Here is a 16231-nt window from a genome sequence, read left to right on the forward strand (position 1 = left end):
GTCTGGCAATTTTTAAGGTCTTCCTCTGACACCGCCTGGTATAGAGGTCCTGGCCCCAGTGATGTACTGGCATGAAGTTTGGCCCCAGTGATGTACTACGCTCTGTAGGGCCTTGCGGTCGGAGGCCGAGCAGTTGCCATACCAGGCGGTGATGCAACCAGTCACAGATTACCGACCATTTCGAATCCCTCCATACCTTCTCCGCTATGCTATCTGATTTCAGAGCTGGTCATGGGTGCACCTCAGCCACGCTCAAGGTCCTAAACGATATCCTAACCGCCATCGATAAGAAACAATACTGTGCAGCCATATTCATTGACCTGGCCAAGGCTTTCGACTCTGTCAATCACCACATCCTCATCGGCAGACTCGATAGCCTTGGTTTCTCAAATGATTGCCTCGCCTGGTTCACCAACTACTTCTCTGATAGAGTTCAGTGTGTCAAATCGGAGGGCCTGTTGTCCGGGCCTCTGGCAGTCTCTATGGGGGTGCCACAGGGTTCAATTCTTGGACCGACTCTCTTCTCTGTATACATCAATGATGTCACTCTTGCTGCTGGTGAGTCTCTGATCCACCTCTACGCAGACGAAACCATTCTGTATACTTCTGGCCCTTCTTTGGACACTGTGTTAACAACACTCCAGACGAGCTTCAATGCCATACAACTCTCCTTCCGTGGCCTCCAATTGCTCTTAAATACAAGTAAAACTAAATGCATGCTCTTCAACCGTTCGCTGCCTGCACCTGCCCGCCCGTCCAACATTACTACTCTGGACGGTTCTGACTTAGAATATGTGGACAACTACAAATACCTAGGTGTCTGGTTAGACTGTAAACTCTCCTTCCAGACTCACATCAAACATCTCCAATCCAAAATTAAATCTAGAATTGGCTTCCTATTTCGCAACAAAGCATCCTTCACTCATGCTGCCAAACATACCCTTGTAAAACTGACCATCCTACCGATCCTCGACTTCGGCGATGTCATTTACAAAATAGTCTCCAATACCCTACTCAATAAATTGGATGCAGTCTATCACAGTGCCATCCGTTTTGTCACCAAAGCCCCATATACTACCCAGCACTGCGACCTGTACGCTCTCGTTGGCTGGCCCTCGCTTCATACTCGTCGCCAAACCCACTGGCTCCAGGTCATCTACAAGACCCTGCTAGGTAAAGCCCCCCCTTATCTCAGCTCGCTGGTCACCAGAGCAGCACCCACCTGTAGCACGCGCTCCAGCAGGTATATCTCTCTGGTCACCCCCAAAACCAATTCTTCCTTTGGCCGCCTCTCCTTCCAGTTCTCTGCTGCCAATGACTGGAACGAACTACAAAAATCTCTGAAATTGGAAACACTTATCTCCCTCACTAGCTTTAAGCACCAGCTGTCAGAGCAGCTCACAGATTACTGCACCTGTACATAGCCCATCTATAATTTAGCCCAAACAACTACCTCTCCCGCTACTGTATTTATTTATTTATTTTGCTCCTTTGCACCCCATTATTTCTATCTCTACTTTGCACATTCTTCCACTGCAAATCTACCATTCCAGTGTTTTACTTGCTATATTGTATTTACTTCGCCACCATGGCCTTTTTTTGCCTTTACCTCCCTTATCTCACCTCATTTCCTCACATTGTATATAGACTTATATTTCTACTGTATTATTGACTGTATGTTTGTTTTACTCCATGTGTAACTCTGTGTTGTTGTATGTGTCGAACTGCTTTGCTTTATCTTGACCAGGTCGCAATTGTAAATGAGAACTTGTTCTCAACTTGCCTACCTGGTTAAATAAAGGTGAAATAAAATAAAATAAATTTAAATGATGGTTCAGCTGTATAACTTTTAGAGGATCTGAGGACCCATGCCAAAATATTTTCAGTCTCCTGAGGGGGAATAGGCGTTGTCGTGCCAGCATTTTCCTGGCATCCGCCAACCCAGATTCGTCCATCGGACTGCCAGATGGTGAAGCATGATTCATCACTCCAAAGAACGCGTTTCCACTGCTCTAGAGTCCAATGGCTGTGAGCTTTTCACCACTCCAGCAGACGCTTGGCATTGTGCATGGTGATCTTAGGCTTGTGTGCGGCTGCGCGGCAATGGAAACCCATTTCATGAAGCTCCCGACGAACAGTTCTTATGCTGACGTTGCTTCCAGAGGCAGTTTGGAACGCGGTAGTGAGTGTGGCAACCGAAGGACAGACGATTTTTACGTGCTTCAGCGGTCCCGTTGTGTGTCCTTGTATGACCTTAGCGGCTGAGCCGTTGTTGCTCCTAGACGTTTCCTGTTCACAATAACAGCACTTACAGTTGACCGGGGCAGCTCTAACAGGGCAGAAATTTGACGAACTGACTTGTTGGAAAGGTGGCATCGTATGACGTTGCCACGTTGAAAGTCACTGAGCCATTCTACTGCCAATGTTTGCCATGGAGATTACATGGCTGTGTGCTTGATGTTGTACACCTGTCAGCAATGGGTGTGGCTGAAATAGCAGAGTCCACTAATTTGAAGGGGTGTCCACATACTTTTGTATATACAGTACCAGTCAAAAGTTTTGACACACCTACTCATTCAAGGGTTTTTCTTAATTTTTTACTATTTTCTACATTGTAGAATAATAGTGAAGACATCAAAACTATGAAATAACACATGAATCATGTAGTAACCAAAGAAATGTTAAACAAATCGAAATATATTTTAGATTTTAGATTCTTCAAAGTAGCCACCCTTTGCCTTTGACAGCTTTGCACACTCTCAACCAGCTTCAACCAGCTTCACCTGCAATGATTTTCCAACCATCTTGAAGGAGTTCCCACATATGCTGAGCACTTGTTGGCTGCTTTTCCTTTACTCTGCGGTCCAACTCATCCCAAACCATCTCATTTGGGTTGAGGTTGGGTGATTGTGGAGACCAGGTCATCTGATGCAGCACTCCATCAATCTCCTTCTTGATCAAATAGCCCTTCCACAGCCTGGAGGTGTGTTGGGTCATTGTCCTGTTGAAAACCAAATTATAGTCCCTCTAGGCACAAACCAGATGGGATGGCGTATCGCTGCAGAATGCTGTGGTAGCCATGCTGGTTAAGTGTGCCTTGAATTCTAAATAAATCACTGACAGTGTCACCAGCAAAGCACCCCCACACCATCACATGCGGAGACATCCGTTCACCAACTCTGCATCTCACAAAGCCACAGCGATCAAATTTGGACTCTTCAGACCAAAGAACAGATTTCCACTGGTTTAATGTCCTTTGCTCATGTCTTGGCCCAAACAAGTCTCTTCTTCTTATTGGTGTCCTTTAGTAGTGGTTTCTTTGCAGCAATTCGACCATGAAGGCCTGATTCACGCAGTCTCCTCTGAACAGTTGATATTGAGATGTGTCTGTTACTAGAACTCTGTGAAGCATTTATTTGGGCTGCAAATACTTATTTTTTTACCCATTTTTCCTCTCAATTTCGTGGTATCCAATTGGTAGTTACAGTCTTGTCTCATCGCTGCAACTCCTGTACAGACTTGGGAGAGGTGAAGGTTGAGAGCCGTGCGTCCTCCGAAACACAACCCAACCAAGCTGCACTGCTTCTTGACACAATGCCCGCTTAATCCGGAAGCCAGCCACACCAATGTGTGTGAGGAAATGAGGAAACACCGTACACCTGGCGACCGTGTCAGCGTGCATGCGCCCGGCCCGCCATAGGAGTCGCTAGAGCGTGATGGGACAAGGACATCCCTGCCGGCCAAACCTTCCCCTAACCCGGACAACGCTGGGCCAATTGTTTGCCACCCCATGGGTCTCCCGGTCGCGGTTGGCTGCGACAGAGCCTGGACACGAACCAGGATCTTTAGTGGCACTGCGACACTTGGGAGGCCCGGGAGTTGCAATAACTCTAATGAACTTGTCCTTTGCAGCAGAGGTAACTCTGGGTCTTCCTTTCCTGTGGCGGTCCTCGTGAGAGCCAGTTTCATCATAGCGCTTGATGGTTTTTGCGACTGCACTTGACTGACCTTTTGTGTCTTAAGGTAATGATGGACTGTCGTTTCTCATTGCTTATTTGAGCTGTTCTTGCGATAATATGGATTTGGTCTTTTACCAAATAGGGCTATCTTCTGTATACCACCCCTACCTTGTCACAGCACAACTGATTGGCTCAAACACATTAACTTCTTCTTATGGCTGGGGGCAGTATTGAGTAGCTTGGATGAATAAGGTGCCCAGAGTAAAGGGCCTGCTACTCAGTCCCAGTTGCTAATATATGCATATTATTAGTATATTTGAATAGAAAACACCCTGAAGTTTCTAAAACTGTTTGAATGATGTCTGTGAGTATAACAGAACTCATATGGCAGGCAAAAACCTGAGAAAAAAATCCAACCAGGAAGTGGGAAATCTGAGGTTGGTCGTTTTTCAACTCATTCCCTATTGAAGATACAGTGTGATATTGGTCATGTTGCACTTCCTAAGGCTTCCACTAGATGTCAACAGTCTTTAGAAACTTGTTTGAGGCTTCTACTGTAAAGGAGGGGCTCATAAGGTGTCTTTGAGTCAGTGGTCTGGCAGAGTGCCACAGGCTCGTGACGCTCGTTCACGTGAGAGGTAGCTCACGTTCCATCGCATTTCTACAGACAGGAATTCTCCAGTTGGAACATTATTGAAGATTTATGTTGAAAACATCCTAAAGATTGATTCTATACATCGTTTGACATGTTTCTACGGACTGTAACGGAACTTTTTGACATTTCGTCTGCTCCTAGTGTACGCGCTTCGTGACTTTGGATTTGTTTACAAAACGCGCTAACAAAAGTAGCTATTTGGACATAAATGATGGACATTATCGAACAAAACAAACATTTATTGTGGAACTGGGATTCCTGGGAGTGCATTCTGATGAAGATCATCAAAGGTAAGTGAATATTTATCATGTTATTTCTGACTTCTGTTGACTGCACAATATGGCGGATATCTTTTTGGCTGGTTTGGGCTCTGAGCGCCGTACTCAGATTATTGCATGGTTTGCTTTTTCCGTAAAGCTTTTTTAAAATCTGACACAGCGGTTGCATTAAGGAGAAGTGGATCTAAAATTCCATGTATAACACTTGTATCTTTGATCAACGTTTATTATGAGTATTTCTGGAAATTGATGTGGCTCTCTGCAAAATCACTGGATGTTTTTGGAACTACTGAACATAACGCGCCAATGTATACTGAGATGTTTTGATATAAATATGAACTTTACCGAACAAAACATACATGTATTGTGTAACATGAAGTCCTATGAGTGTCATCTGATGAAGATCATCAAAGGTTAGTGATTCATTTTATCTCTATTTCTGCTTTTTGTGACTCCTGTCTTTGGCTGGAAAAATGGCTGTGTTTTTCTGTGACTTGGCAGTGACCAAACATAATCGTTTGTGGTGCTTTCGCTGTAAAGCCTTTTTGAAATCGGACACTGTGGTGGGATTAACAACAAGATTACCTTTAAAATGGTATAAGATACTTGTATGTTGGAGGAATTTTAATGATGAGATTTCTGTTGTTTGAATTTGGCGCCCTGCACTTTCACTGGCTGTTGTCATATCAATCCCGTGTCTTAGCCATAAGAAGATTAAAAAAAAACACTTCAACTTGGCCCAGTAAAATGGCTCTTTGGCTAACTTTGCTACAGCCTATGTGAACGAGCGTCAGCATTCTAGCTAACAACTGCTTCATCCAAAATAGATATTGTACAAAGATCACAACCAAATATAATGTTGGTGACTGTTCAAGCAATAATCAAAACAACACTGTAAGTGTACGACAACCCAAAAATATATTGCTGTGGTTACAACAACCAATGAATGTTTCTTTGTGGCGCTGACTGATGACTGGGAAACCTGCTTTTATTCTGCAATCTGCATCCAAAAGTTGCGCGCATCTGGTTAGAATATTCAGGGTTGGGTAGGTTACTTTCTAAATGTAATCGGGAATGAGTTACCTGTCCAAAATTGTAATCAGTAACGTAACTTTTGGATTACCCAAACTCAGTAACGTAATCTGATTACTTTCAATTACTTTTAGATGACTTTCCCCTTAAGAGGCATTAGAAGACAAAAATGAATATTACCAATTTAACGACATCTATTGCAGGATAAATCAATGCTAGAGTTTACATTGCTGGCCATAAATGGATGTTGTATTTCACTTTATGGGTTGGTTATGTAGGCTTCTTCTAACACATTGCTTTCTCCTCCATAATAATACGATTAGGCTATATGTTTACATTCAAAACCAAATTCTGTCAGATATCCAGTCATTACAATTCATTCAAATCCCCTTGATCTTTAAGAATAGGACTTGGAAATATAGATTAGCCAAATTGTTTTACCTGAGCATAACACAAAAACAAAAGGACTTATTAGCTACTCTGTTTATGATTTTGTGTCATGGAGGACTGATTGGGCTCATAATTGCTTCGAGATGAAAAATAAATGCTGCTCTTAGAATGGCATGTTTTAAGCACAACTGAAAAGTGCTATTTGCATGTGAAAAATGTATGCCATATGCTGCATTTGCTATAGGCCTATTGTTTACGTTTTTGTTGGTGACACTTTGATACTTTGATCATTTGCAGCTGTCTATCAAAAGTGTGCGAGTTTGAGCATACTGTATTAGCGAGCTGTTGGCTAGAGTGCACGTGCCACGATCAGAGTTTGCTATTTAATACAACAGTTCGTGACAAAACTATCGGCAGAGTTGAAAATGGGATGGAAACACATTGAACATTCAATTTTTATTCGGTGTATTGAAACTTAAGCGAAAGACGTGTCATCATGCACTGATTTTTATGTGAAACGAGTCCGTTTGGTGGAAACACACCCCTGGTGGTAAAATGAGCATACTTTCTTAATGCAGATTTGAGAATATTCACATGAAAATCTGTCACCAATTGGATGGAAACATATCTATTGAGAAAACAGAAAGGTCTCAAATAATTTTCATGGTAGACCTTCAAGGTCATGGTAGACCTTACTCAATCCCCTCTCATTCGGCCCCACTTCACAGTAGAAGCATCAGACAAGGTTCTAAAGACTGTTGACATCTAGTGGAAGCCTTAGGAAGTGCAAAATGACCCATATCCCATTGTGTATTCGATAGGCGATGAGTTGAAAACCTACAAACCTCAGATTTCCCACTTCCTGGTTGGATTTTTTCTCAGGTTTTTGCCTGCCATATGAGTTATGTTATACTCACAGACATCATTCAAACAGTTTTAGAAACTTCAGAGTGTTTTCTATCCAAATAGACTAATAATATGCATATATTAGCAACTGGGACTGAGGAGCAGGCAGTTTACCCTGGGCACCTCTGGGCACCTTTTCATCCAAGCTACTCAATACTGCCCCTGCAGCCATAAGAGGTTTTAAGTATAAAGCAGTTGATTTGAGATGATGACACAAACATTATATTAAGCAGGACATTCATATGAGCCTTATAATCCAAAAGTAGTTTGAAATGCATTCATAAGAAATATGTAAATAGATTTTTGGGGGGCGGCGTTCTATGACAACTCCGCCGTGTTCTGCAACCAAATTGCGCATATCGCCCTCGTGCAGCAATGTTTGCAAACACAGAAAGGGGTCTATACCTTTGAGTAGACAATAGCTAACCTAACAACCTATTTTCCCCCAATCACTTTCTCAGGTGAAGGACATCTCACTGGAGGCCACAGGCGCTTTGAGAAGCCAGCAGGACACAATACATGGAGAGATGACCAACCAATCACTGTTGATGAGGGGAGTGGAACCTTAACCAAGCACGTGATAGAGGATAGGGTAACATTGTTGCATTAATAATTACAGTTACTTTGTAAATCAAATGTGGCTGATTTATTTCAGAAAGGCTCCACTCAGCTATTCATTTGCTTACATGTACATCTGCCATAGGGGAGCTTGTGAGACTTCCCTAGGACATTGTTATCCAATTGTACTCATGTACCAGTAATAACCTCCTCTCTTCTTGTGTCAGTCTGCAGATGCAGAGACTGCAGGTCCTGGGGTCAAGCTGGAAAGGTCTGAAGGAGAGGAAGCTCCACTGCACAGCAGAGACATCCAAACTGGAGTGGCTGGAGCGACCCCTGTAGCCACAGAGGACCCCACCACCGCCCCAGTGCAGCCCAGGACCCGACGCAGCATGACGGAGGTCAGTGGAACGCAGATTGCCATCCTCAAGTCAGAAACAGACACCCAAGGCTTTAACTGTAACACACAGGCTCTTACACACAGGATCTGACCACAGATCAGACTCAGAGAGACTGGGTCTGGGGAGACTGGGCTGTCCTCCTGGTATTTCACCAGAGCCAGAGGACGGTTCATTCCCATGGGGATGGTGATGGTGACACGTTAGAAACTGGTGGTGGTGATCCTGCTTGTTCTTACACTACAGAGAAGGACCCTGGCAACATGCCCTTGGGATTAGAGACACAGACTGATTTAGAGGGGACTGGAACCGGTACAGTAGTAGTGTATACTCTGAACGGTGCCAAGATAAGAAAGGGGAAGGTCTGGTCGTAGATGAAGTGACTGTGACGTTCCTACAACATGGAATGCAGATAATCACCTAGGTGACGGACACTCACAGGGCAGAGATTTCTTAGATTACAGGGAAAGCTTAGAGAAATGTTTACGACCCACTCCCCTTCAAACACGTTGAGGGATCGCGACCCAGTGTCCACGCTGATGGGGCCTTCCGATTCATGCGGCCATGTCCTTTTCGATCAGGTATTGGACTCAAGCGACATGCCTAGAGCTCAGGCTCAGGGAGTCGGAGCCACATCAGGCAATCGTAAAGAGAACGGGTCTTCTGCATGTTCTGTAACAAAGGCTTCAGCTGCCCCCAGAAGGTGGAGATCCACAAGAGGGTCCATACGGGAGAAACCCTACAGCTGTACACACTGTCACATGCGCTTCGTTGAAGCTGGCACCCTGAAGAAGTATCAGAGGGTCCACACAGGGATGAAACGCTACAGCTGCCCCCACTGTGAGAAGCGGTTCTGCCACCAGCACCATCTGAAGAGGCACCTGAAGGTCCACACGGGAGAAAGGTCGTTCGCCTGTACGCTAAGGGAATGGAAAATAAGTCTGGAAACAAAGCAGATTGGCAAACATTCAATAAATTGACAAATCATGTAACTAAACTAAACAAAAAGAAGAAGAAACTATACAATGGAACAAAGATAAATTATATAAAGAATTATAATAAAAAGCTTTGGAGTTCTTAAATGAAATTCTAGGCATTAAAGCTAACTCGGCTCCATCCTTCATTGAGGCTGATGGCTCATTCATAACAAAACCCTTTGATATTGCCAACCACTTTAATAACTTTTTTGTTGACAAGATTAGCATGACATGCAAACAAGAAATGCTGAGCCTTCATATTCATGCATTACACACCAAATTATGAAAGACAAGCGCTGTAGCTTTGAATCCCGCAAAGTTAGTGTGGAAGAGATTTTTTTTTTAATGTGCGATCTATAAATAAGGACAAACCACCTGGAACTGACTACCTGGATGGTAAATTACTGAGATTTGTTGCGGAATATATTGCGACTCCTATTTTCCAGATATTCAATCTAAGCCTAGAAGACAGAGTGTGCCCTCAGGCCTGGAGGGAGGCAAAGGTCATTCCGCTGCCCAAAGATAGCAAAGCACCTTCAATCAAATACAATGTTATTTTACAGAAAACAAATTAACAACAGACTTTCAGCATGCTTATAGGGAAGGGCACTCAACATACTCGGCACTGACACGACTGATGATTGGCTGAAAGAAATTGTTAAGAAGATTGTGGGAGTTGTTATGTTAGACTTTGATATCATTGATCATAACATATTGCTGAAAAAACGTAGGTGTTATGGATTAATATCCTCTGCCTTATCATGGATGGACAGTTACCAATCCAATAGAACACAGAGGGTTTTCTTTAATGGAAGCCTCTCTAATGCAAATTTGATTTTGTGTGGTGTACCGCAGGGCAGCCGGCTTGGACCATTATTGTTTTCTGTGTTTACTAATGATCTTCCACTGACTTTGAATAAAGCCTGTTTGTCCATGTACAATGACGACTCAACAGTATACACTGCGGGTGTAAAATAAATAACTGACACCCTTAACATAGAGCTCCTGTACGTTTTAGAATGGGTAACTAGCAATAGTCTGGTGCTAAATATCTAAAAAAACGAAAATCATAATTTCTGGTAAAAATCACTTGCTCAACCCTAAAACTCATTTGGATCTATTATTGAATAATGTGGCAATTGAGCAAGTTGAAGAGACTAAACTGCTGGGTATCACTCTAGATAGCAAGCTATCATGGTCAAAACATATAGACTCAATAGTTACTAAAATGGGAAGGCGTTACTCTGCTTTCTTGATATCTCAGTCAACCAGACAGGTCCTACAGGTCCAAGTTTTGTCGCACCTAGACTACTTTCCTGTTGTGTGGTCAGTTGCAGCAAAGAAGAACATAGGCAAATTGCAGTTGGTCCAAAACAGAGCAGCAGGTATTGCACTTAGATGTACACAGAGGGCGAATGTCAAAGTTGAGGAGAGATCGACTACATCACTGTTGGTCTTTGTGCAAGGTGTTGATGCGTTGAAGGTACCGAACTATTTGTTCAAGCAGTTGGCACACAGTGCGGACACTTATCGGTATCACACAAGACATGCAACCGGAGGTCTCTTCACAGTCTCCAGGTCTGTGAAGATTATCTATATTATGTATTTTATTTGTTGTGTTTCCTGCTTGGACCCCAGGAAGAGTCACCGCTGCCTTGACAGCAGCTCATTGAGGATCCTAATAAAATACAAAATAAAAAAGTAAACCGCAGTAGTGTGTCCTTTTCTGCAACAACTAAGAGCGTTGAAGCTCAGACATTGTGTGATATATAAGGCATATATATATATATATATATATATATATAAAAGCCTAAAAAGTCTAACATATTGTGTTTGTAGTGTGTAAGTTATATGATGATCACAAATGCCTATTTCATTATTTCCATTCAACTACTTAATGTTTTTCCCAAGATGCTTTTAATGAGAAAATGAATGTAGTTTATCAAGTTCATGCAGAATTGTAGTTGAGACATGTATGTGGTTTTCAGATGGTGTATTCAAAACTTGTTTATGTTTAATAAACACAAAATGGGACTTTTCATTCTAAGACTTCCATTGACAGTCTCTTTAGTATACATCACATCTGATCTCACCCTATTCTGCATACACCCGACAGTAGTTTTATCTTTATAATCAATATACACTTACTAAATATACCTACACATACCCACACACTAACAAACACCTACTGTACACCTCAAAATAGTTTAGTCAGGTTTGTCTGATGATGACTTTTGACTTATCATAGCTGACTTATTTACCCACAACATCATATTTACACTGAGTGCACAATACATTAGGAACCACATCCTAATATTGAGTTTCACCCCCTTTTGCCCTATTATCAAATCAAATACATTTTTATTGGTCACATACACATGGTTAGCAGATGTTATTGCGAGTGTAGCGAAATGCTTGTGCTTCTAGTTCTGACAGTGCAGTAATATCTAACAAGTAATCTAACAATTCCCCAACAACTACCTAATACACACAAATCTAAGTAAAGTGATGGAAAAACGTCAATTTGTAGGGGCATGGACTCTACAAGGCATCTACAAGCATTCCACAGGGATGCTGGCCCATGTTGACTCCAATGCTTCCGACAGTGTCAAGTTGGCTGGATGTCCTTTGGGTGGTGGACCATTCTGTTGAGTGTGAAAAACCCAGCAGTGTTGCAGTTCTTGACACACTCAAACTGGTGCGCCTGGCACCTACTACCATACCCCTTTCAAAGGCACTTACATCCTTTGTCTTGCCCATTCACCCTCTGATTGGCACACATACACAATCCATGTGTCAATTATCTCAAGGTTTGAAAATAATTTCTTTAACTTGTCTCCTCCCCTTCATCGACACTGATTGAAGTGGATTTAACAAGTGACATCAAGAAGGGATCCTAGCTTTCACCTGGTCAGTCTATGTCATGGAAAGAGCGGGTGTTCCTAATGTTTTGTACACTCAGTTTATGTCCACCTTGATGGTTTTAACAACAACAAAGCAACAGTAAACATGTCGAGACAGGAGATCTGCTTGTTCAACTTTTGGAATTTCAGTTGATTGCTATAGCGCCCTCTTGGGCCAATCAGTGTCATTTTGTAAGTGCCAGGGCCCGGTTTCCCAAAATGGTGCTAATGATGAACTTAGCCTTAAGATGCTTTTGGGAAACTGGGCCCAGATCTCTATGGCAAGATGTTTCATTAATCCAACTTTAGTCAAATTCGGGCCAGTGGTGTCTGAGATATTGCGTGTGACTAACGTGCATACAGAGACAGTTCCATAGTCCCCTCTCTCCGATTTCATCGTGGGGGACAATGAAGTAATTCTGTAACTACAGTATAGGACTCAAACATTGTGGGGATGGGGAAACACTCCATGTTGAAAGTGTGTTTATTATCTGTGTGTATGTACCTGAGGGAGTGTATGTCTGTGTAATCTGTATCACCTTTCTCTTCCAGGAGGAGGGTCCAGAGGTGCTTTTGGTGAAGGATGAGGGGTGTGAGGAGGGTCTGGGGAACCATGAGGGGACCATGGTCATGGAGGACAACCAGACTACACCTCCTCCTGAACCCACAGAGGAACCAGCTGAGCAGCACAGGACCACATACAGTCTCACTGAGGTGAGCCCACTGTGAACTACTGTCTGATACTAGGATCAGTTTTGCCTTTTAGATCATAATGAATAAGACTATATAGACTATATACATGATCCTTGATCAGTATTTCTACTCTGAGACTCTTTGTGGATACGGGTCCAGGTCTTGATTAATTTTGTATGAAGTGTGGGACCATGCCTTTGAATTATCAAACCATTAGTGTCAAGTAATCAATTCAACTAACACGTTTACATAGTACTCATAGCAATCCCTCATTGCCCAATCAGAAGATGCTCCTTAGCAGGGTGCTCATATCAGATTTCTTGATCCAACATCCTCTCACTCTGTATCTCTTACAGTCAGTAGACATGGAGGATGGGAAGATTGATCTGCTGCTAGTCAAAGAGGAGACAATAGAAGACGGACCAGAGAGCATTGATCTGCTGAGTCAACTAAAGATGGGGGAGCAAGGTAAGGGACAAATACATATAGCTTACATACAGTAATAGAGCTTCAATGGGAATAGTGCCTAGCTATTATTTTTTTCATTTTCTTCATTCATCAAATTCAATCAATTCAACTTATGTTTACATACAAAAACACATATAATGTATGAAATTGACCAGGTAATTGCAACAACAAAAAAACTCCATATGTAGAGTTCTCTGCCATGTTTGTAAAGTCTATTTTCTAACCTCTTCCTGCAGGTGGTTGGCTGGAGGCTAACAGAGGAGACTGGGTAGCCATCTTAGATTCCCCCTACCAGGAAGGTGCAGCCAAGGGGCCTGGGGACCACATCACTGAGCAGGCGAGGACCAGAGGCGACATAGTGGAAGTCAGTGGATGGGACAACGTCCTCAACTCTGGGCTGGGGAACAACACTGTTAACCACAACCAGAAACAGACAGTCGGACACAAAACAATGTCCGAACTTAGTCTCCATGACAACAGACTGGCTGAGACCAGGGCGAGGCGTAGATTTGGAGGTGTCCCTATTCGGCTTGCGAGAACAGACACAGACTCGGCTAGCGATGCTCCATCCTGCTCCTATAGTTGTGATTCAGAGAGACTGATGGCGCTTCAGGTTAACCCCGTAACAGGTGCTGCCTTCAGCCTGCCTTCTATAGGATCTATCAACTGGAACATGGACCCTGCGACAACACAGACACTCCCTGGCCTTCATCCTCCTCACACTCTGCTAATGTTAAACCAGACCTCAGACAATGCCAGTGCCTCAACACTAAATGGCTACACAAGCCCATTGACAAATGAGAGTAGTAGAGATGGAATCAGTAAAGGTGGCAGCGCCAAGGAGAAGCGCTTCCCGTGTTCGTTCTGTGGGAAAGCCTTCAGTTTCCCCAAACAGGTGGAGATCCACCAGAGGATGCACACGGGGGAGAAACCATTCGGCTGCCAACTGTGCCGGGCCAGTTTCTCCGACTCGTCCAACCTGAAGAGGCACCAGAGGGTCCACACAGGGGAGAAACCCCACAGCTGCCCCCAGTGTGAGAAGAGGTTCTCCCGCCAGGACCAGCTGAAGATGCACCTGAAGGTCCACACGGGAGAGAGGCCGTTCGCCTGTACGCACTGTGGGAAGAGGTTCTCAGAGAGGAGCTACCTCAGAATACACCAGCAGAAAATGCACATGGCCCATGTATAGAGTATAGTGACATGTAATGTAGTATTAGTAAGTTTGTTAATTCTGTTGGTGTTGGATGTAGAAGGAACTGGATGTGTTGAACTGAGGAAAGAATTAGTAGATGAAATGGTGATGATAGTTGGTGTGATGGTGTCTGTAAAAATGCTTCACTGATGAAAAGGGACAACCTTGTCCTGTTGTTTGAATTTTGGTGTTTTATAATGAGGAAATGTTTACTTGACATGAAGCTGTGTGTAATGTTAAACCTTTTCCAAATTATTCTAAAATGAATTTGATCAAAGTGAAGGTACCAGATTTACAGAAAAGGTAAAGTGTTACCTTACAAAAACCCTTGATTTCAATGTTCAACAAATCATACAACTCTTTTTAATGACTCATTTTAAAGCAGTCTTTTTAATTACATTTTTTTAATCATCACTTTGTCTAATAATTCACTGTGTGTTTATTTTTTTAATAGAATGCCAAAATATATTTTTTATAATTTATTTCCCTGAGACTCCACTGAAATGCTTAGTCTGATCGTGTGGAGATTAGATTTGAATATGAAATGATATATTTACATACACAGCCCTGATTGGCTGATAGGAGGGGTCTAGATAACTTCCACAGGTGTGTAGGCTACTTTGTCTTGTCATCAAAACAAAAGTAATCTTAATATCATTGTTGTACGTTTTCCAATAGGTCACCAGAAGATGCAGGACCAGAACAGACTTTTTGCATGGTGGACCATCCTGGCCTATACCCTATCTGCCGTGTACTGTAGATAGAGTGGGGAGAACAAGTATTTGAGACACTGCCGATTTTGCAGGTTTTCCCACTTACAAAGCATGTAGAGGTCTGTCATTTTTATCATAGGTACACTTCAACTGTGAGAGACGGAATCTAAAACAAAAATCCAGAAAATCACATTGTATGATTTTTAAGTAATTCATTTGCATTTTATTGCATGACATAAGTATTTGATCACCTACCAACCAGTAAGAATTTCGGCTCTCACACACCTGTTAGTTTTTCTTTAAGAAGCCCTCCTGTTCTCCACTCGTTACCTGTATTAACTGCACCTGTTTGAACTCGTTACCTGTATAAAAGACACCTGTCCACACAATCAATCAAACAAACTCCAACCTCTCCACAATGGCCAAGACCAGAGAGCTGTGTAAGGACATCAGGGATAAAATTGTAGACCTGCACAAGGCTGGGATGGGCTACAGGACAATAGGCAAGCAGCTTGGTGAGAAGGCAACAACTGTTGGCGCAAGTATTTAAAAAATGGAAGAAGTTCAAGATGACGATCAATCACCCTCGGTCTGGGGCTCCATGCAAGATCTCACCTCGTGGGGGATCAATGATCATGAGGAAGGTGAGGGATCAGCCCAGAACTACACGGCAGGACCTGGTCAATGACCTGAAGAGAGCTGGGACCACAGTCTCAAAGAAAACCATTAGTAACACACTACGCCGTCATGGATTAAAATCCTGCAGCGCACGCAAGGTCCCCTGCTCAAGCCAGCGCATGTCCAGGCCCGTCTGAAGTTTGCCAATGACCATCTGGATGATCCAGAGGAGGAATGGGAGAAGGTCATGTGGTCTGATGAGACAAAAATAGAGCTTTTTGGTCTAAACTCCACTCGCCGTGTTTGGAGGAAGAAGAAGGATGAGTACAACCCCAAGAACACCATCCCAAAAAGTCCGTATTGAAAGTCCGTATTGCCCAGCGACAGCCCCGAAACCTGAAGGATCTGGAGAAGGTCTGTATGGAGGAGTGGGCCAAAATCCCTGCTGCAGTGTGTGAAAACCTGGTCAAGAACTACAGGAAACGTATGAT

The 16231-nt window shown here is 43.1% G+C and overlaps 1 protein-coding gene across 2 annotated transcripts in view; it reads left to right on the forward strand.

Annotated features, from left to right (window-relative positions):
- The window catches only part of LOC120034814 (zinc finger protein 19-like), a 295463-nt gene extending 280251 nt beyond the window's left edge, over positions 1–15212 (forward strand). Inside the window, exons 2-6 of one of the 2 annotated variants that reach the window (XM_038981452.1) lie at positions 7682–7812; positions 8006–8179; positions 12609–12770; positions 13106–13217; positions 13454–15212. In XM_038981452.1, the coding sequence (XP_038837380.1) occupies positions 7682–7812; positions 8006–8179; positions 12609–12770; positions 13106–13217; positions 13454–14406 (1532 nt within the window). In that variant the 3' untranslated portion in view covers positions 14407–15212. The remainder of the gene's footprint in view (positions 1–7681; positions 7813–8005; positions 8180–12608; positions 12771–13105; positions 13218–13453) is intronic. The other variant, XM_038981453.1, reaches the window with a different exon arrangement.
- Positions 15213–16231: the final 1019 nt, after the last annotated feature.

The sequence above is a fragment of the Salvelinus namaycush genome, chromosome 42 (assembly GCF_016432855.1).
Source record: "Salvelinus namaycush isolate Seneca chromosome 42, SaNama_1.0, whole genome shotgun sequence".
Classification (NCBI taxonomy): Eukaryota; Metazoa; Chordata; class Actinopteri; order Salmoniformes; family Salmonidae; genus Salvelinus; species Salvelinus namaycush.